General features: G+C 38.7%; 3 protein-coding genes across 4 annotated transcripts in view; 1 reads left to right on the top strand and 2 right to left on the bottom strand.

The window, feature by feature from the left end:
• Positions 1-16,868, bottom strand: part of LOC126797769 (uncharacterized) — a 92,971-nt gene extending 76,103 nt beyond the window's left edge. The window contains exon 1 of the mRNA XM_050524491.1: positions 16,864-16,868. The gene's annotated coding sequence lies outside the window, so the exon portion shown is untranslated. The remainder of the gene's footprint in view (positions 1-16,863) is intronic.
• On the bottom strand, positions 1,155-13,091 carry LOC126797718 (threonine dehydratase biosynthetic, chloroplastic-like). 2 transcript variants are annotated; one of them, XM_050524423.1, is made up of 10 exons: positions 12,992-13,091; positions 11,933-12,428; positions 11,664-11,843; positions 11,207-11,476; positions 10,738-10,944; positions 2,631-2,879; positions 2,485-2,555; positions 2,237-2,354; positions 1,688-1,822; positions 1,155-1,537 (listed from the first exon to the last, which is right to left on the bottom strand). In XM_050524423.1, the coding sequence occupies exons 2-10, from the start codon at positions 12,383-12,385 to the stop codon at positions 1,397-1,399; spliced, it is 1,824 nt and encodes a 607-aa protein (XP_050380380.1). In that variant the 5' UTR covers positions 12,386-12,428; positions 12,992-13,091; the 3' UTR covers positions 1,155-1,396. The 2 variants fall into 2 exon arrangements, with proteins under 2 accessions (XP_050380380.1, XP_050380379.1); XM_050524422.1 differs by having other exon boundaries at positions 11,933-12,424; positions 12,992-13,069.
• LOC126797712 (uncharacterized) lies at positions 7,094-9,562 on the top strand. Its single transcript, XM_050524413.1, has 2 exons — positions 7,094-8,808; positions 8,898-9,562. The coding sequence occupies exons 1-2, from the start codon at positions 7,109-7,111 to the stop codon at positions 9,523-9,525; spliced, it is 2,328 nt and encodes a 775-aa protein (XP_050380370.1). The 5' UTR covers positions 7,094-7,108; the 3' UTR covers positions 9,526-9,562.
• Positions 16,869-22,661: the final 5,793 nt, after the last annotated feature.

The following is a 22,661-nucleotide window of genomic DNA, read 5'->3' as shown; positions in this document are numbered from 1 at the left end:
CAAAAGAGGACTGCTATAGTGTACAAAACAGATGAAATGATTCAACAGGTTGCAAGATTTGATGAATGCTTGATCAAATATCAATGTCGAATTGGTGTGGTTGCACTTAAGGTCTATAGCAAAGTGCTCGGACCTTTGCGAGTTAGAGAAGATACGTGATGATCTTATATGTGTCTTCTGCTTTCTGATCTATTAAGGGAGGATAGGTGATGAGCTTTGTGAACTTTAAATAGTGCTTAAGGTGTAGAATTCCGCATTACAGAAAAAAAATATCCCAGATTCAAAGTGAACGATTGCCACAGCACTGGTTAACTCAACCATACCATATTGCCATTCACTCTTTATAGGGAGTTAGGACTAAGGAGCAGTACAAGTAATATCTAATGATCACTTTGGGTCTTTGGTTTTGAAACTATGTATCAATACGTTGGAAACTATAGCCTTGATATACCAAGTTCAACAACACATTTGTTCAATTTACATCGTGGACTCTCTTTGGTACTGGTACTATAAGATACTGGAGTAAACTCAAACATGCAAACGAGTGGCAATTAGAAATTTTGTTTTCCTAATATGCACCATCTTATAAGGGGCAATTAATTTGCTCTCAATTAAACAATTTGAGTATTCTAGAATTGTTTGCACATTAGAGAGGATAAGTGACGGTCGATTAAGTACCTCATGCTTTGTGATCGATTATATGCAAAAGTAGCAAAGTGATATAAAAATCATTCTAATTTTTTTTTTGTACTTTTCTCAGATGGCAGTCTAGGATATTTGCGCAATTATGACCATTGTAATGAAATTGTTAGACCACTCTTCAGTATACATATATTTTTACTTGGCTTTTAGTATTATGGTTGTCAAAGTGCTAATGTCAAACCACTCTTCAGAGGAACACACTTCGCTTTCTGTGTTCAAAACACTCCAAAACATTTTGAATTTTTTTATTGTTGAGATTTCTAATTAGTTCTTGTTATGTAAGCTGAGTTTGGCCAGTTGAAGATTCATTCTCCAATACCGATAGGCATTGTAAGTTGTACTACAAGGCTGATGTCCCTCTATCAAAGAAGGTTGACAAGAAGATGACAAGGAATTAACGATAGCCTGTAAGTTTTTCGTAGGTGAAATTTGCATTGTAAGGCAAGAAAGTATAGAAATGTGAAAACGCCATCCTTTTAGCATTTAAACAACATAGTCTGTATACTAATATTACAATTGTGATACAGATTAATAAACAAGAAAATTTCATACATTCCCCTTGACTACATATTTCTCTTCAACTTTTAAGAGGAAAAAACATCAAGGTAAGGGAAGCAGATATGATGGGAGAAAATCGCAGAACATAGAATGTGTGAATCTCTTTCCTTAGGAATCTGTGGTCAGATGCTCCTTATTAGTGCATCAAAAGCTCGAAGATGTTATCATTGGTCACTACTACATAGTCATACTCCAGTGAATTAGCACGCGAATGGAACTCATCAATCTCGCTCTTGGAAACTTGGATTCCAACCAAAACGTTTGCCCCAGTTTCACCCTATGGTATAGAGTATAGACCCAACAAATAGAAGATTACATAATGTCCATCATGGGAAAGGAAAACCAAGTTAAAACTCCCCAAACATAATCCATTTATAGTTTATAGAATAAAAAATGGTTTAGTTTATAGAAACAAAGAAATGCTAACCTGTCCTCGGTAGTGGAACAAACTAATATTCCAACGTGGACTAATGGTATCCAAGAACTTCATCAAAGCACCAGGCCTTTCTGGGAAAACGAAGCGACAGAGAACCTCATTATCAACATTTGTTCTTCCCCCCATCTGAAATAAGTCAATAACAACAAAATCTCAAGACCAATGCAAGCTGGAACGGATGCAGACGAGGATGCACCTCCCTCTTTTTCTCAACACATAACATTGACCCAAACAAAAGTTGTACATTTTTTACTCAAAGAAATCAAATAGGTAAAAGGGAAAGAATCGAGCTTTCCCATATTTTTCACTCAATGAAATCAAACAGGTAAAAGGGAAAGAATCAAGCTTTCCCACATTATCCCCCAACACCCACATAAAAGAAACAGTTCCTTTCCACATCTTATGCTCTTTCCCAAATTATAATTTGGAAGAGGATTTTCATACGACGGTGTGCGTGTGTATTTGTGTCATTTGTGAACGTGTATGTGTATGTAGATAGAGATAAAGAGAGAGATATAGCAAACTTGTATGCGGAAATACCAAGTAACGCAAGTGATCTTTAACCAAGTCACTTTTCGTGAGATTGAACGTCTTGAGTTGAGAAGATTCCAGTCGCTCTTTCATTGCTTCAAGTTCAGAAACTGTGTGCACACCGACACTGCACATGGTTTAAAATGATATAAGTTTTTCACTTTTCCATGTATAATCAACCATAAGCAAATACATGTACAAGATTGAAAGAGATCGGCCCAAAATTTGGCGGAAGTTTTCACTTGATGAGCACTTACCTGTACAGTACGACAGCCTGTTTATCAGAGTTATATCTGTATTTGAATTCACTAATATTCATTGGGCCGACCTGAAAATACATAGTTCTCATAATGAAGGGCATTGTAGTTTTAAGTCTAAAAAAAATGACTAAATCTTTTCATACCAGCTCACAGTAATGTTTAAAGCTCCCAGGCACCTCTGGCATTACTGTTGCAAGTAAAGCCTCTTGTTGGCGACCAACATTGGCAAGTTCAGTCACCACTCTCAGTTTATCAAAGTTCATATTTGCCCCGCTGGTGATTGCAACCACATTTTCTCCTTTAAGACCATAATACTTGCAGTATGCTTCAGTTCCAGCAAGAGCAAGAGCACCTGCGGGTTCTAAAATACTTCTAGTCTCCTCAAACATATCCTACAAAACCAGCACTATGCTTGTGAAATTTGACAAGCCAAAACTTTAAAGTAACAAGTCAGTACATTTCACACTAAGTTAGCTAGTACCAATATCATTTATGATTGAAGTAATCAGTATCAAAAATAGTCGAACACAGAAATGAGGTTACATTTGAACAAAAAGGAATCTCACAAATCTCTCTTACGCCAAACTTGAGCATAAAGCAGACCACCATGGATATGACATCTGTAGTCAAAACATTAATATAGAGGGAAAAAGGGCAATCTGATAACAAGCAAGACAACTAGACCAAGACAAGGCTTTCTACAATGTCAACAATAGAGAAATTGCTTCAAGTAACTGCCAGGTGGTTATTCATAATGTGAAAGCTACATATGACACATAAGTCAGCGGAAACCAATTTCTACAGAAGCACAACCGTCACTTCACTAGTTTATTTTCTCTTCTGTAGGAAATCATAATCATCTATAAACTCGGTATATTCTTAGCCCCTTACCCCATACACATTTGAACTGTTACATATAGATTTGAAAGTTTTGCATCAAAAAAGACATTTGTAAAATTTAAGTTTTATAACAAAGCCATATCCATGGTTTCAGTGATACGTAGAAGTACATTTAGATTCTATATCATGCTAAACGAAAGGAGACATTGTAGTGAATCGGTCAACAAGTTAGTCAGAGAAACAGAACAAGCACAGCAAACCAAGAGAAACAACCACAAAGAAAAGAACACAGGAACGCAGATTTAAGGTGGTTCAGCAAATAGCTTTGCCTACATCCACCGGACAGGAACACACTTCCACTATGATAATAATGGGTACACAAGAAAGACTAAGAAAACAAGAACTCTTCTCTTCTTATCTTTCTCCTCTCTGCCCTCTCTCACCCTCTAACCGAGAATGGAACACACTATGCTCTTTGTCTCTGTGATGCTTAAACCTAGAGCATAAGCCCTCCTTATATAGCCATAAGGACAACAAACATATTTCCTCACCAAATAGGAATCCTATTCCTAATAGTGGTAGGCTATAAAGCCTCCTCCTTCTACAAATAAACCATCATCAATAAAGATTCTCTATCCTTACTGGAACACCATACTCTAAGAAACCATCTTAGGAAAACCACATGGGCTGGAAACCCAACAATCTCCCCCTCCAGACCATGAGGGAGGTACACCGGCGCGACTCCATCACCGGGAGTCCGCCCAAGCTGACTTGATGCAGAACTATGTGGTTGGAGCATGCAGCTCCCCCTGATCAGGATCCACCTGATCGAACAACTCATCACCATGTCCCTGTTGGTGGAACAACTCTTGACCATCTTCACCCTGGTCAGAAAACCCATTGGAAAAGGACATTTGGGACCACTTTTCCAGAACGCCTTTCTTCCTTATATGGCCGTCACCATGACGCCGTATGTCCGAAGAAGTATCACCCATTGCACTCAAGTCATCTTTATACACCAAGCTATGTGTCTTGTACAAGGAACGACAAAACTCTCCACTAGCAACGTCCAACGATCGATTCGTCAGCTTCCACTTCCCATCACCAATAAACTGGTGGAAACCTTGCCTGTCAAGAGCACTTGCAGACAGTATGTTGACATGTAGATCCGGAACGTGCCTCACATCCTTTAATGTCATATGGTAACCCAGATTAGTCTCGATGCAAATATCTCCTATTCCCGAAATCTTGGAGTAGCTTGAATTGCCCATCTTTAACATCCCAAAGCCACCTGCCTTGTATGTAGAAAAGAGCTCCAAGTTGGAACTAACATGACAACTTGCACCCGTATCCACGAACCAATCATGACCCTTGTCACCCATATATAGACATTCTTGTAAAGTAAGAAGCTCATCCGAAACACAAGCAGAATAACCATTATCTTCATCTTGGTACTTGCTTTTCTTTTTGTTTTGTTTCCACTTTCGACACATCCGCTTCATGTGGCCCTTCTCGCCACAATAGTGACAATCACCACTAAACCTTTGACCCGAATTCTTGCCTTTACCCTTCACATAAAGGGCTCTTGCGTGCTCATTGTCTGTGCCAACACTTTTTCTTCTTTGTTCTTCGTTAAGCATGTTATCTTTAACGGTATCCATAGACAATACACCATTAGACGCAGAATTACTCAAGGTCACCACGAAAGTTTCCCAAGTATCCGGCAAAGTTCCTAGCAGCAGCAATGCGAGTAGCTCATCATCAACCTTCATACCCATTGTCGACAACTGGTTGGTCACATTCTGGAAATTGTTCAAGTGCACAGCCACACTAGTATCCTATGTTGCACGGACACGCGAAAATGGTCGCGTATCGCGTGTCAGACACGGACACGCGTATTGGACACGCGGACACGCGCAAATACGCTAGGACACGCGTGTCTGATTTTGGACACGCGGTGGACACGTGAGTGTCCGAGTTGGACACGTGCGTGTCTGGACTAGACACGAAAATAACAAGGACACGCAGGGGTATAATTGAGATTTAACATAAAAACCCAAAAAAAAAGAGTTCTTCCGGCCTTCACAGCCGCATTCGTATGGAAAGGATCTTCAATTCTTCATCAAAGACGCAGAGGATCTTCACCTCTTTTCTGAGCCGAGTTGCCATCGCCGAGGTATGTTCCTTTTCTCTTCTTGCTTCCTTTTCTCTTCTTGCTTCCTTTCTTCCTTCCATCACCGACAAGGCAGAAAATCTTTGTTGGTATTGCAAGGGGTCTTGCGTTCCTGCACGATGGAACCTTGAAAATCGTTCATAGAGATATCAAAACAACCAACATATTGCTCGATAGTGACCTCAATGCTAAAATAGCTGACTTTGGTTTGGCTAAGCTGGACGAAGAGGAGCATACCCATATCAGCACCAGAGTTGCTGGAACTATGTAAGCACCCTTTCATTCACTGAGTTTGTTTTTTCGGTTTCTTGTTTAGCATAAGGCCTTGTTATGTTTTGGTATAGTGGCTTAGCTTGAGATTTTTGTGAGAAAATGAGGGGTTTGAGTCTGGGATTTAGAATCATGGTTCTTGTTTGTGTTGACTTCAAGTTGACTTGAATGTACATAGGTTTGGTTGTTTCTGTGGATATAACTTGGTCCTGAATCGTGATTGTATGTTTTGTTTAGTCTGATTGATTTGAGTGATCTGAGCTAAGGGAGTCAGTGTCGTTTGTTTGCTGAATATTGTTCTGGATTGGATGTGGCTGCCGAACCTGGAAGAATAGAAGTAGTAATGTTCAGTGGTATTTGTTTTTGTTCCACTTTAATAGTTTGCTTGTATGACTTACCACATTTCATTTGATGGCATTTATAGCTGGGTATTTTCTTACCGGCATAGCTTTTTATGGGGCACCTGATGTTAAACCATTACAAAGAACACTATCCTACGAGACAGGTATACCTTCTACTCTTGTATGAAATTTCTGGTCAGCAAATTTAGGATCGTGGCATTAATTAATCATTCACCTTTTCTTACTGGTTCTGAAGTAAATTCACCTCTTGCAGGAATGCAAAGCAGTCTTCTAGCCCTTGCACTTGCTAATAGATTTTTCCAAGATCCACTTGTGGGAGTTCCTCCAGCAATATCTGTGAGTCAATGCTTTAGCTTATAGAACAGTTTTATTCTCATTTTACATAAATTCCATACAGAAGGGATTCTTCTGCAAGCGCTACCTTGGCTTCAGCACTAAGTTTTAACCACCACTTTTTCCTCACAAAATTAACATAATTCTTTTTGTTTTTGTTTTTTCACTTGTATCGTTTCGGCTTAATCCTCCATGATCAGTGGTAGTCTTCTAGAGCTGTATAGGCGTCAACACATTACTCCAAAAGGAGTTCTGTAATTTCCAAAGCAGTGGAAGGTGTCTACATAGAACATAATGTGGTAGATTGACAGCATATGTTTTATAAGCATTCTTTACTCTTAGACTTGGAAATCAACTTGTCCAGCTATTGTTCTCTGGTTCTTAAGTTGTATCTATGGCTGTTGGTTGTGGAAGTGATGGATGAGCTTGAACAATTCCAGTGCACGTTTTTTTTTTCTGCTTTTGATGTTTGATACTTTTTGGTGATTAGCTATTCCGCTTCTTGTTTGATTAATGTTGGCTGGTGTTTACTGCCCTACTTGTCTGGTTTTCTCCTCTTGTGTTTGGTTTTTTCACTTTTAAGTTGTGCCCTATTCCTTTTAGGTGTGTGTTAAGCATATTGTGTTGTTTGATCCTCAGGATCATGAGTGGAAGATCAACTCCAATTAGTTCCAGCGTCGGGTCTGTTAATGCCGGGTCTGCTAATGCCGAGTCTGCTAATGCCAGTTCTAATACTGGAGGGTCTGGAGGTGGAGATGCTGAAAATGAACAAAGGGTAGTAGATGATAAAGCTCCTTTATGGATGTTTGTTAAGAAGATTAGCAAACCTCCAACTGGAGGTAACTGGAGGTGGCAATGCAATTTTTGCAAGCTGTACTTCAATGGCTCACACACTAGAGTTAAGAGTCATTTGCTGAAAGAAGGAACCGCAGGTATTGCTTCTTGCACCAAGGTTAATCCTGAAGCATATGCTAAATTACATAAGTTGGTGAATGAGTGCAAGGAGAGATTAGCAAATGCAGCTAGTAGACAAGTTCCTCTACCATCATCAGGACAACAAAAAGGGAGTACTTCGGCTCCTGCTACTAGTAGCCTTGGGGATACTTATCATGCCTATAGGCCATATACACAAGAATTTAGTCAATTTACAGCATCTGACATGAGAAAGAAGAGGAAAACAAGTGGTGGTGCTCTTGCAAAAGCATGGAATAACTCGGCTAGGGAGGAATGTGATGGTGAGGTTGCGAGGATGTTCTACACTGGTGGCCTATCATTCAATCTTGCAAGAAATCCACACTACCGGATGTCTTATGTTCGTGCTTCTACTCTTCCTGGCTATGTTCCACCAGGTTACAATGCTTTGAGGACCACACTACTTGCAAAGGAAAGAAGGAACATTGAGAAACATTTAGAGCCAATCAAGCTTACATGGAGGGATAAGGGTGTGAGTATATGTAGCGATGGCTGGTCCGATGCACAAAAAAGGCCTTTGATTAATGTGATGGCTACATGCGAGCGTGGTCCAATGATGTTGAGAGCAATAAATTGTGAGGGGGAATACAAGGACCATAAATTGATTGCAAAATTCCTTAAAAAAGCCATCAAGGAGGTTGGTTATGAAAATGTTGTGCAAGTGGTTACGGACAATGCTCCCGTTTGTGCAAAGGCCGGTGCATTGGTAGAAAGTAAGTATCCTACTATCTTTTGGACACCATGTGTAGTTCATACTTTGAATCTTGCTTTGAAGAACATTTACACACCTTCTAATATTGCTCAAAATATGGATGTGTATGATGCATGTTGTTGGATACAACCGGTTGCGGAGGATGTAATGTTTATTAAAAACTTCATTATGAATCATGGAATGAGATTGGTTATGTTTAATGATCATTGCAATTTGAAGTTGCTTTCGGTTGCTCCAACAAGGTTTGCTTCTACTGTTATTATGTTTAAGAGGTTCAAGATGATCAAGACCGGTTTGCAACAAATGGTGATTAGTCCAAAGTGGGATCACTATAAGGAGGATGACTATAGGAAGGCGGCTTCGGTGAAGGAAAAGTTGCTGGATGAGTTAATGTGGGATGATATTGACTACATCCTTACTTTTACCGAACCGATATATGAGATGATTAGGAAAGCGGATACAGATAAACCTTGTCTTCATTTAGTATATGAATGGTGGGATAACATGATTGAGAAAGTGAAGAAGGCTATCTATAGGAAGGAAAGAAAGCAATTGGATCAAGAGTCTACATTTTGGAATGCGGTATATGGAGTGTTGATAAATCGTTGGACCAAGAGCAATACTCCCCTTCATTGCTTGGCACATTCTTTGAATCCCAAGTAAGTGTTTATTTCACTTCCATCAATTGCTTTACTTTTTTATTTGATAGAAGTGAAGCATATGAATTTTTATTTACTTATTTAATTAGGTACTATAGTGCGGAATGGCTTAATGAAGATCCTAATCGTGTTGCTCCTCATAAAGATTTAGAGGTTACAAATGAAAGAAAAACTTGTTTCATGCGGTACTTTGCCAATGAAGATGATAGAAGAAAGGTTAACATAGAATTTGCCAATTTTTCTATGGTCATGGCTCATTTTGGAAGTACAGATGCAATCAGGGATAGGTATTTAATGGAGCCACTTATGTGGTGGGCAGTCCATGGATCTTCGGCACCAACTCTTCAAGGCATAGCCTTCAAGCTTCTAGGTCAACCTTGTTCTTCCTCATGTTGTGAAAGAAATTGGAGTACTTACAATTTTATTCACTCTTTGAAGAGGAATAAGATTAGACCACAAAGAGCGGAAGATTTGGTATTTGTGCATACCAATCTTCGCCTCTTAGCAAGGCAAAGCCAGAACTACAATCAAGGTAGCACTAAAATGTGGGATGTTGGAGGTGATGAGTTTGATTCATTGGAGGACACTAATGTTGGAAGACTTGAGATTGCCGAACTTTCACTTGATGAACCACAATTGGAGGCGGTTTTGTTTGGTGATGATGATGATATTGAAGTGGGAGTCATTGAAGAAGATGGTATTGGTGGAGATGAGTGAAATCTAGTTCTTTTCTTTTTATTTATCATGTGTTTTGATTATGAAACTTTGTTTGAATGTGGATTGACTAAGTTTTAATTTTAGAAACTATATTTTTAATATAAAAATTAATTAACGTGTCTATCACGTGTCCAAGTCGGACACTTGAGATTTTGACGTGTCCGCGTATCGTATCGTGTCGAATACGGACACACGTGTCCGTATCCGTGCAACATTGCTAGTATCGTCATCAAACTTCATGTTGACCATCTCTTTGATAAGGAATGCTTTCTTCGCAGCGGTCTTCTTCTCAAAGAGGGACTCCAATATCTTCCAGAGTTCTTCCGCATCAGTTTCTTTCGACACATGGTGAAAGACGCTATCATCAACCCATTGCCTTATCGTACCAACTGCTTTCCGGTGCAACTTTCGCCACTTCTCATCAGTCATATTGGTTGGCTTTGCAGCCACACCCTCTATGGCCTCATGCATATCCCTACAATACAGGATATCCTCCATTCTTGGCTTCCACGTCACCCAATTCTTGTGGGTGAGTTTGATCATTGTGCCTTTCACATCATCATCCATTCTGACAACACCGATTTCAGCCGAACCCAACCTTCAACCAGGCTCTGGTACCACTTGTAGTGAATCGGTCAACAAGTTAGTCAGAGAAACAGAACAAGCACAGCAAACTAAGAGAAACAACCACAAAGAAAAGAACACAGGAACGCAGATTTAAGGTGGTTCAGCAAATAGCTTTGCCTACATCCACCGGACAGGAACACACTTCCACTATGATAATAATGGGTACACAAGAAAGACTAAGAAAACAAGAACTCTTCTCTTCTTATCTTTCTCCTCTCTGCCCTCTCTCACCCTCTAACCGAGAATGGAACACACTATGCTCTTTGTCTCTGTGATGCTTAAACCTAGAGCATAAGCCCTCCTTATATAGCCATAAGGACAACAAACATATTTCCTCACCAAATAGGAATCCTATTCCTAATAGTGGTAGGCTATAAAGCCTCCTCCTTCTACAAATAAACCATCATCAATAAAGATTCCCTATCCTTACTGGAACACCATACTCTAAGAAACCATCTTAGGAAAACCACATGGGCTGGAAACCCAACAGACATTTCTCTATTTAAAAGCCAACCACCTATATTGGCATGATTTACAATGGATTATCACTCATTTAATATTGGAGACAGAAAAAAAAAAGTTTACCTTGATTGAACCACAGATGGCATCACGACTCACGAGAACTACACCATCAACTAATTCTTTGCATATTCGAAAGGTTTCTTCACCCACTTCTTTCACTGCTACACCATCTGCGAAACCCCCAACTTGGTCCAACATGATTCTTTCTCTGTGATGCAAGGATAATGCCATTGCATTCGCGTCCGCCGGCTCCACACCAATAATCTTTACCTGTTTAAACGATATCATAATCAGTACTATTTCAAAATTGAAGCATTTTAAAAAGACCAATAATTTTTAGTTAAAACAAAAATTCAGAGAACTGACTTGTCCACTAAGCCATTCAATCAAAACTAGATATATACAAGTACAATTGCATTCAATCAAAAATAAATCCACTTGGTTTCAGACTGGGTGTAACCCGAGGGCGTCATTCTCTTTGGTTTGCACAACCCAAGTTTATTCAAGCCATCCATATAATAGTAGAACCAACCTCTGGAGACAGCCTCTTCACGTATGCAGCAATACCAGCTATTAGGCCACCACCCCCTACTGGCACAAAAATTGCATGCAATGGCTCTTTTGTTTGACGCATAACCTCCATTCCAACGGTTCCCTGACCCATTATAATGTCTGGGTGATCAAAAGGAGGTATGAAGGTCCGTCCCTCGTCCTTAGCCCTCTTCTTAGCATAAGCTTGAGCCTCATCATAGGAATCACCAATGAGTACAACTGTGGCTCCTAATCTCTCAACAGATTGCCACTGTCCACAAGCAATAACCAATTTAAATACTCCATGGTACAATGCTAAAGCAAGTGGAAATGTAAATTCTAGAAGCATCACGTCTATATAGAAAGATACATATATACAACTTTCCCACATGATGACAAATAAGATACCATAGGCCAACTATCACAATCAAGTACCAGTGTAGTTCCAACTGAAGTACCTTAATTTCTGGTGTAGTTACAGGCATTGCAATGACTGCATTGCAACCCAATTTCTTGGCAGACAATGCAACTCCTTGCGCATGGTTTCCAGCCGACGAGCATATAACCCCTCTGTCCAATTGTTCTCTTGGAATCTTAGCCATCATATTATAAGCTCCACGAAGCTTGAACGAAAACACCTTCACATGACGCAAAAAACATAACTTAAAACCCAAACTTTTTGATTCAGATAACGAAAGTTGAACTTCACACATCTACTCAAACTTACAGGTTGCAAATCTTCCCTTTTGAGCCAAACTTTCACTCCCAGCCTCTCTGATAGCTTGGTAGCTAGCTCCAAAGGTGATTCTATTGCCACATCATACACTTTTGACGACAATATGTTCGTCAAAGATCCCAGAGCATCAACAATGTCGCTGCCGTTTCCACTTGCAAGTGTAGGGTCAGGTACTGCTCCAAGGAAACCTGGTTCATACTGTAACGAACCGGAAGATACCCGTTTCGGAGGTGATGACTGAGTCAGGAGGTGAGGCAGGCTAGAAGCAGAGGAGGAGGAGACTTCAGCAGAAATCTCATTCGTTGGCCGGGATAATGTGGCAGTAATGAACATCGGATGGTTGGAACAGCGTGTGCTAACCTTTTGAGTCTCTACGGAAAATAATCCAAATCGCTTCCGTGGGAGAAGAGGGGACTGAACCGAGCTAAGGTGCAGGGCCTCCATTGCGCAACCAGAAAATTGAAACCAGGTTCACAAGTTTCTCTTCCTAATCCAAAAATTAAATAAAACTTCTCAAAATTATTATTTCTACACTTTTATATATGAATCCAACAAAGACAAAGACAAAGACTCAACATTACAGCCAAAAACATATCAAAAACATGGATTTCATATCAAATACAAACACCTGTTTGAACCTGGAAGCCATATCCAACAAACAAAAGAAACAGCATTACATCAAATCACCCACAAATGTTAGGAGAAAACCTCAATGGTTCGAGAAACAATGGAAAAAAACACAAAAGCAAAACAGAGTATTCTGAACCAAATCGAACCACAATAACAGAACACAATCAAATCAACACTAAACTCTCCACTAAATGGCAGCAGCTAATCCAACCAAACAGTTACAAAAACCAAAACGAGAATATAAACTCGATTGAATCAAACCCACCCAAGTAAACAAGTTACAACCCGATCAAATATATGACAACTAGTGAAACGAAAACGACAACAGAATTGAACCCAGCTCAAACCCGTAAACAAAGAGCTGAAATTCAAGAAGCAATCCGATAAAAGAAGCGAAATTGAGGAGAGAAAGTGACGTACTTGCAAGACGCGAAGGCGGCTGGCGATGGAGGCGCGAGAGAGAAAGGTCCGAGTTGTTTTGGGTTCGGTGACTAAGTTTTGTTTCCTATGCTGGTCACTCACTCCCGCACCTCACTCACCGGGTGTTCTCCCAAGGAACCTATAAGAGAGCGACACGTGAGAGATGACGGGTGACGTGGGCGATTTGATTGGTCGCTCAGTATAACTCACGGGTAAGTTAAAGGAGAAAAGAGCCGAGACTGTGAATATCTGCATGGGTCCATTTGTATGATTTTTTGATGATTTTTTGAATTGAGATCATGTGCGTAAATTTGTCAATTTGGCCGTACGTGCTTTGCTGACACTGCGTACACAGTCTCTGTCTCATTCGAAATTTAGTCAATTTACGGATAAAGAAAGGGAAAAATGCAGCTGGTCATATTAGAATTGCAGCGAACGAGCCAAGTCGAGGTATACTTGAAGTTCAAAATTTGAAAGAAAACATACATACCACATATATAGCAAATTGCAACGCGATAGGTCGATGTTATGTTTGAAGTTAGAAATTTAAAAGAAACCGGACGATATTTGAAGATCTTGTTTGGTTGGTGAAAAGATATATTGTTCGTTTCCTCTTATGGGAAGAGAATTAGAAGATTAAAGTGATTTTTCAAGGAAATTTCTGTTGGAAAATGGTTGGAAAAACCATTTAAAACTAAATTTTAATTAATTAATTAAATTAAGTTAAAACTTATAATTAATCAAAGATGAACATAGATTTGAGTTCTCCATAATGAGGGCTATAAGATCATATGTTTGTTTGTGTAATTTGGTTTGTGGGTGAATAAGAAATTGTCACTCAGAGATGGCTACTTAGAATGAGGGAAATGTATTTGTCCCACATTGGAAAAGAGAATTGTTGAAAAGACTTTATATATAATCCATTGTGTATGGATTGTATATTGTGTAAGCCTCCTTATACCCTCTCGCGCACGCACATGGTGGGTGCAAATCTTAGGTCACAAGGGAAACTCGTGTATGCCGTGCGACCTGCGGACACGAATGCAACACCGAATTGAGGGTCGGAATGCAGATTCTTTTTGCATTTCCGAAAATTCGGTTTTGACTTTTCAAATTCTCTTGAGTGTTCAAATTCTTCTTTTGTAACAACTGAGTTATTGTGTGTTATGGAGAATTATAACAGAATTGAAATCAATGTTTGTAACATATGTAACTCATATATATTATGATCTTTTGATTTCTATAACAACCATCTTATTAATTGCTGATTGCAAATCCTCACAGTATAAATAGCCACCATCTTTTCATTGTAAGATGATTCCATTCAAAACACAATCCTCTCCCACTCTCAAAATTCTTAGCTTTTCTCTGGTGATAGAAAGAGGCCTTTCGAGTTCGTTGAAGGTTATGGTTAGTAGTGCAACTTCCTAGAATCGTTTAGTCGTTATATCCTAGGAGACAAGCGCCAAGCATCCTTACACCGGTAGAGGAGGCGTAAACGTCTTAAGGACAGTGTGATATCACACACGTCTCGACTAGTTCTTCCATCATCAATCGTTCGGTATTTTGGTTGAATTCCTTTTCGTGTTCTTCGTTTCTGATTTATAATTATTTATAATTCAGCTTATTAAAATTATATATGCAATATATCACTGTTTTTATAACAATCTTAAGACGTTTACTTTTGATATTGCTTATATAATTTGTATTCGATATTTATCTACAACTTTTCATGTAAACTTACACCTTGTGTGTGTGTTTCAGTTTCTAAAAATGACTAACGGAGAAAATTCTGGAAATGGCAAGGGACCTTTGGTGCCAACTGTGCCTACTACTCCCGTTGTACCTGTCTCAGTATCCCATGGGGAAAAACCTGAGAAGTTCAACGGTTTGCATTTCAAGAGGTGGCAACAAAAGATGATGTTTTATCTGACCACTCTGAATCTGGCAAGATTTTTGACGGAGAATGCTCCTGAGATCAAGCAAAGATTGCTGTTGTGAATGCATGGAATAATTATGACTACTTATGTAGGAATTATATCATGAATGGTCTAGCCGACTCATTGTACAATGTGTACATTAGCATGGGAACGACAAATGAGCTATGGGAATCCTTGGAGAAAAAAAATATAAGACCGAGGATGCCGGCGCCAAGAAGTTTATCGTGGGCCGCTTCCTTGATTATAAAATGGTGGATTCAAAACTGTGATGAGTCAATTATCTGAGATTCAGCTAATCTTGCATAAGATTCACGCTGAAGGAATGCAACTAGGTAAAAGTTTTCAAGTGGCATGTGCTATTGAAAAGTTACCACCTACTTGGAAGGACTTCAAGAATTATTTCAAGCACAAGCGAAAGGAAATGACTATGGAGGATCTAGAGGTTAGACTTCGCATTGAGGAAGACAACCGAGGATCCGAAAAGAAAGCATGGATCAATGATGTCTCTGCCTAGGCAAACATGATGGAACATGGTCAAGGTTCCAAAAACAAGAAAGGCAAGTATCATGGGTCCAAGCTGGGGTCGAAAGGAGACATCTCCAAGAAGCCAAGGTTTGAAGGCAAGTGTTACAACTGTGACAAGACTGGTCACAAGTCTGTCGACTGCAACAAACCGAAGAGGAACAAAAGAAAGGAGGCAAACCTGATTGAAGCCGTCACTCAGGAGGTTGCTGACATCAACCTCTGTTGTATGATATCGGATGATAGCATGGAAAAAGTCAGTGATTATGAATGGGGACTAAATGACTTAGAGCTATGGTATGACCAAGCTAAGTTTTTGGATTGATCTGGAGAACAGAACTGAAATTATTGAATAAATTGATGTATGTTCTTAAGGGTTTTATGAGTATAAAACTCAGTGTTGACAAATGTGTTTTGTCTGAAATTGACATAGAGCCATGGGTGGTGGATTGTTTATTGTCAAAAACTAGTTATTACGCCTATATGAGTTTCCTAATTTATGGTAGTGAAGAATATAATATATGTCAATTAACATGCACAAGTATGAACTTGTGTAGAGACAAAACTAACTAGATCATCTTCCAAAGTGTTGAAAGAAACAATGAACCCCTTGATCTGATTCATACAGATGTGAGTGATTTAAAATCAACGTTATCTAGAGGGAATAATAAATACTTTATTACTTTCATAGATGATAGCACGAAATATTGCTATGTGTATTTGCTAAAATGCAAAAGTGAGGCCATAGAGAAGTTCATTCTCTATAAAAATGAGGTTGAGAACCAACTCAACAAGAAAATTAAGGCACTAAGAAGTAACCGAGAAGGTGAGTATGAATCGCCATTTGCTGAGATTTGTGCTTAGAATAGGATTATACATCAAAGGAATGCTCCATACTCACCACAATCCAATGGTGTAGTAGATCGCAAAAATCGTACTCTAGAGGATATGATGAATGCTATGCTACTCAGTCCTGCGATGCCACCCAATATGTGGGGAGACGCGATTCTCACGGAAAATTACCTTTTAAATAAGGTGCCCAAAAAGAAAGAAGAGAAAACTCCATATAAGTTATGGAAATGGAGAAAACCATCCTACAAATACTTAAAAGTTTGGGGATGTTTGGTAAAAGTGAAAATTCCTAAACGTAAAAAGGTGAAGAATGGGCCTAAAACGGTTGATTGCATCTTTATTTGATATGCACATAACAGTTCGGCTTATCGATTCCTAGTCCACGATTCGAATATTCCTGAAATCCATGAGGATACGATAATGGAATCGAGAAATGCATCTTTCTTTAAAAATGTATTTCCACGGAAGTCTAGAGAGGAATTTAATTCTTCTAAACGGGCACGTGAAGACAACCGAGCCGAAACTGATGATGTTCAGGATCAAGAATCTGAGTCGGAGTCCGAATCTGAGTCTGAGGTTGAACCTAGACGAAGTAAAAGGGCAAGGACCGCAAAGTCCTATGGACCTGACTTCCTGTCATATATGGTTGAAGGTGATTCCCGTACCTTCAAAGAGGCAGTTAGCTCTACTGATGGTCCTCTGTGGAAAGAAGCAATCAAAAGTGAGGTTGACTCCATCATGCAAAATCACACTTGGGAATTAGTGGATTTGCCACCTGGGTGTAAGCTTTTGACTTCCAAGTGGATTTTCAAAAATGAAATTAAAAGCTGATGGGTCAATAGACAAGTACAAGGCTAGACTTGTTATTAAAGGCTATAGGCAAAAGGAGGGTTTGGATTATTTTGACACTTATTCTCCTGTGACGAGAATAACCTCCATACGGATGGTACTTGCAATTGCAGCGTTGCGCAAACTTGAAGTACACCAAATAGATGTAAAGACGGCTTTCCTAAATGGAGATGTAGAAGAAGAAATCTACATGGAACAACCAGAAGGTTTTTCTGCTCCTTCTCAGAGTAAGAAGGTGTGCAGATTGGTTAAGTCATTATATGGCTTAAAACAAGCACCAAAACAATGGCATGAGAAATTTGATAATGCCATGATCACCAGTGGATTTAAAATAAATGAAGGTAATAAGTGTGTATATGTCAAAGACACTGAAAATGGATATATCATTCTATGTCTGTATGTGGATGATATGCTTATCGTTAGGAGCAACGATAAGATGATCAAGTCTACTAAAGACATGTTGAATTCTAAGTTTGACATGAAAAGCTTGGGACTTGCTGATGTCATTTGAGGAATTAAAATTACGAGAACATCAGAATGGCTTGTGTTGAGTCAAACGCACTATGTGGACAATATTCTTGGGAAATTTAACAAGGAAGGTTTTGGAATTGTCAGAACTCCTGTAGATTTGAATCTACATTCGTCCAAGAATAAAGGTGAAAGTGTTTCTCAATTAGAGTATTCAAGAATAATTGGAAGTCTAATGTACTTAACAAGTTGTACAATACCAGATCTAGCTTATGCGGTTCATAAGGTAAGTAGGTACACGAGTAATCCTGAAGCTATGCATTGGCAAGCTATTGGAAGAGTACTCAAATACCTAAGGTATACTCGTACCTATGGGTTGCACTACACATCATACCCAGTTGTTATAGAAGGGTTCACTGATGCGAACTGGATATCTAACATGAAAGACTCAAAGTCTACTAGCGGATATGTATTTACGCTAGGGGGTGCAGCCGTGTCCTGGAAGTCCTCAAAACAAACAGTTATAACTAGATCCACAATGGAGTTTGAGTTTGTAGCACTAAACAAATATGGGGAGGAAGCAGAATGGTTATGCCAGTTCATAGAGGACATTCCTAGATGGACAAAACATGTGCCTGCGATTGGTATATATTGTGATAGTCAATCTGCAATTAGCAGGGCACAGAGCAAGATGTATAATGGTAAGTCTAGACACATTCGTCGAAGACATAATACCATTAGACAACTACTCTCAACTGGAGTTATCTCTATAGACTATGTAAAGTCTAAAGATAATAATGCTGATCCTTTAACCAAAGGGTTAAACAGAGAGTTAGTTGAAAAATCATCGAAGGGAATGAGACTAAAGCCCATTGGAAATTAAAAATCACTACAGTGGATACCCAACCTAGCTGACTGGAGATCCCAAGATCTAGGTTCAAAAGGGAAAACCAAATTGTAGAGATTAGTTCGGATCACTGTGGGGAGTTCCCCAAGTCCATTCCTATGATAAAAAACAGTGATACCCGTATGGATGAGGTTAAGCTAAAAACTTTTAATGATTCTTATGCGTCGAGAAATCGAGTAGAGTAATGCGGGTTACTCTTAATTAAGAGATCACCTATGTAAGAGAGAAGTGGGGCCGCTTCTAGGAGAGTTAATGAGGGCATAACTCTTATCAAACTACTTGCAGAACCAGGCGTGTGTTCCATGGCCAAAATGGGCACAAAAATGAGAACCGAAGTGTACCAGGAAGACTCCTGTGTAAAGTATGTCATCATTTACACAAATGACGAATAGTTCAAAGACATCGCGTCTACTATTTAGTTAGTAAAGTAAGCATAATTTTATAAGGGAAGGTTCAAAGGGTCAAACCTACCTATCCTATACAGGTTTCAACCGTAGAAATCTATCACCAAATTCTATCGAGTCTTTGGTGGCCAATTTCATTCATGTGGGGAATTGTTGGAAAATGCTTGGAAAAACCATTTAAAACTAAATTTTAATTGATTAATTAAATTAAGTTAAAACTTATAATTAATCAAAGATGAACATAGATTTGAGTTCTCCATAATGAAGGCTACAAGATCATATGTTTGTTTGTGTAATTTGGTTTGTGGGTGAATGAGAAATTGTCATTCAAAGATGGCTACTTAGAATGAGGGAAATGTATTTGTCCCACATTGGAAAAGAGAATTGTTGAAAAGACTTTATATAGAATCCATTGTGTATGGATTGTAAAGTGTGTAAGCCCCCTTATACCCTCTCGCGCACGCGCAGAGGGGGGGTGCAAATCCTAGGTCACAAGGGAAACTCGTGTATGCCCGTGCGACCTGCAGACACGAATGCAACACCGAATTGAGGGTCGGAATGCAGATTCTTTTTGCATTTCCGAAAATTCGGTTTTGACTTTTCAAATTCTCTTGAGTGTTCAAATTCTTCTTTTGTAACAACTGAGTTATTGTGTGTTATGGAGAATTATAACAGAATTGAAATCAATGTTTGTAACATATGTAACTCATATATGTTATGATCTTTTGATTTCTATAACAGCCATCTTATTAATTGCTGATTGCAAATCCTCACAGTATAAATAGCCACCATCCTTTCATTGTAAGATGATTCCATTCAAAACACAATCCTCTCCCACTCTCAAAATTCTTAGTTTTTCTCTGGTGATAGAAAGAGGTACATTTCGAGTTCGTTGAAGGTTCTAGTTAGTAGTGCAACTTCCTAGAATCGTTTAGTCGTTATATCCTGGGAGACAAGCGCCAAGCATCCTTGCACCGGTAGAGGAGGCGTAAACGTCTTAAGGACAGTGTGGTATCACACACGTCTCGACTAGTTCTTTCATCATCAATCGTTCGGTATTTTGGTTGAATTTCTTTTCGTGTTCTTCGTTTCTGATTTATAATTATTTATAATTCAACTTATTAAATTATATATGCAATATATCACTGTTTTTATAACAGTTTCCATTTGGATGTTTGTAAAGCCTACAACATTTCATTTTATCATCCTAAAACGCATTTTTTTCTATTCATGATACTTACTTTTTCTGAAATAAATGAGATATTGAATATGTGACGATGATTTATTAGTGTAACGATGTTCCAAGAATTAGAACATGATCTCGTAAAGGTCAATATTTAGGGATCATATTTCTTTTATATAGGTAATATAAAAGAAGCCATGATTTCTTTACTCCTTTATTTGATCAAATTTTGCCTGCATAGACGATAATAAGCCATGCCTCAATGCCTTTCCGAGGTGTTTCCATCAATGAAAAGAGTATGCTCGACTACAAAGAAGGACCAGAAGTCAGAGAAAATGACGATCAACATTCTTGGTGGGTTAATATTCAATAGCTAGGTATCCGATACCGACTATATGCTGTGATATGTTTCATGAAAATTCATGTAGAAATTGTTTATAGTATGACTTCTCCATCATAACAAGAAGGTTTGAATAAACCGATCGGAAAGGAACTCGATTCCAAAGTGCACCTAGAAAGTCAAATGGAAATGACCAAAATGAGCCTCTGATTATGTAATGCAAAAGAAAACCAGCAATGCCTCTAGACCTCTCCATGAGGAAAGCAAAATGAAAACACAAAAGTAAAGAATCTCAATCATCTTTATATTGAAACTTGCACGTCAATGTCAAGCCTAAACCATTCAACATATCTAAAAAATATCCATTGTAAAATCAAGTTTGGTCATCTGATCAACTTTCTTTGCTAGAGAACCATAACTGTATGATTCTGATTAAGATAGAGAGCTCAACATTAAAGGTAGAGATGATTAAGCCAGTGCTGCTTAAAGCTGGGATTCCTTTAGCTTTGTCCGTGGCTGGTTACATCTATGCCAGGATTATGGCTCAAAGAAGTACTCGTTTGAAAGAGTATTCGAAAGTGACAAGGTAAGCTCCTTAGGAACTAAACCTCAAGAGTCTGAGATGAGGATAGCTTTCATAGTTCAAGCTCTACATGCATACTTTCTATAGAGGAAAATCTGAAGATTAATGATTATAAACTCCAATTGGAAGAAGAGTTTTCGCGCCTAAGTAGCAGTCTTGAAGATCTTCAAAGGAGAGAATCTGAGTTGGAGATGGAGTTTATCAAGTACTGTGACATGAAAGAGAAAGAATCAGCTCTTTTGGAGCTAAGGAATATGTTGTTATTGGAGATGGCTCGTGTTGAGTTCATGGATAGAGAGGTTTTCGTTCATGGAGGCTGGAAGCCAAAGGCTTGAGGAGTTGGTGGGAGAATATTTGAAGGTTTTGGAGCAACTTGAAGCTTGGAAAAAAGAAAGTGAATTGCTTCAGAGGCAGGTCAAGATACTTGAAGCTTGATTATTGACTAAAGTTTGCTTTTCCTTTTAAACTAATCAGCTGCTGGGATTTATGTGAGTGACGTGGGTGAGGCTGTCAGCACAAGTAGGAGAGCTGTGAGTAATTTTATCTCGATCAATTTCACTTGTAGGTTGAACTTTATGGGGCGAAAATCGTCTATAACATTTAGTATTTGTGACATTCGTTTACTTTTCATGCAGTTAAGAGGATAAAAAATACCTGAGGAAGAATTTACAACCCTTCCCAATGGTCTAAAGTTAGTAAACTAATCGTAGCTTATATAATCCTCTGCCCATCTCTTTTAATTCCTATTCCTCTGTAGGCCTTCATATTAAAGTTGGTGTACACTGTACATTGCATTTCAATGCTGGCCTGCAGCTTGCATGTCAATGGAATGTGGCATGTCGACAAATGCTACACACGCCTATTAGCAGGGACGGATCTATTCATTAGGCGACCTGGGCTGCAGCCCAAAGACAATTATATATATATATATTTTTTTTTTTTTTTTTTTGTCTACACCTAGTGCTAATGAGGATGTCAGTTTAGTTGCCACATAGGTTGCACGGACACACACACGGACACGCCCTAATACGCGCCGGACATGCGTGTCCGCATTCGGACACGCGAACTGATTTTGGACATGGCCCGGACACGCACCAACTTATAATAAAAGTAAAAGTGCTTATGGTGAGAATCAAACATTGGTCATCCAAGATACTCAACAACTCTTCAACCATTCCAACAGATTCAGTTTTTGTTATATTTATGCACACTTTAATATATATAAGGAGAGAAACTCGTGATAAAAATAAGAATACTTGTGGTGGGATTCGAACCTTAGTTATACAAGGTACTTATCAAGTCTTTAGCCATTCTAACAAGTTATGTTTTCATCATTTTAATGCACACTTTGACATATATATACATCTAAAATTCTAAATACTTTCAAATTTATAAAATATTTTTTTAATAAATATATATATATATATTAAAAATAATATTTAATTAACGTGTCCACCACGTGTCCGTGTCCAAAAAGATTTATATATATCGTGTCTACGTATCGAATCGTGTCCAATACAGACACTCGTATTCGTGCCCGTACTACTTAGGTTGCCACATGTATCCTAGGAGTATGCACTTCATTCTCGAATCCCACACATTTTTTACAATTTTCTTCTATG

This window comes from Argentina anserina, chromosome 6 (assembly GCF_933775445.1).
Source record: "Argentina anserina chromosome 6, drPotAnse1.1, whole genome shotgun sequence".
Lineage (NCBI taxonomy): Eukaryota > Viridiplantae > Streptophyta > Magnoliopsida > Rosales > Rosaceae > Argentina > Argentina anserina.
This window is presented reverse-complemented; position numbering and strand designations above follow the sequence as displayed.

Coding starts and splice junctions, on each gene's coding strand:
- LOC126797718 (XM_050524423.1), bottom strand. CDS start 12,385: ATGGAGGCCCTGCACCTTAGCTCGGTTCAGTCCCCTCTTCTCCCACGG. Junction 11,844..11,932: donor AAAGGGAAGATTTGCAACCT/GTAAGTTTGAGT, acceptor CGTCATGTGAAG/GTGTTTTCGTTCAAGCTTCG. Junction 2,880..10,737: donor CCATCTGTGGTTCAATCAAG/GTAAACTTTTTT, acceptor CTGGTTTTGTAG/GATATGTTTGAGGAGACTAG.
- LOC126797712 (XM_050524413.1), top strand. CDS start 7,109: ATGAGTGGAAGATCAACTCCAATTAGTTCCAGCGTCGGGTCTGTTAAT. Junction 8,809..8,897: donor GCACATTCTTTGAATCCCAA/GTAAGTGTTTAT, acceptor TTATTTAATTAG/GTACTATAGTGCGGAATGGC.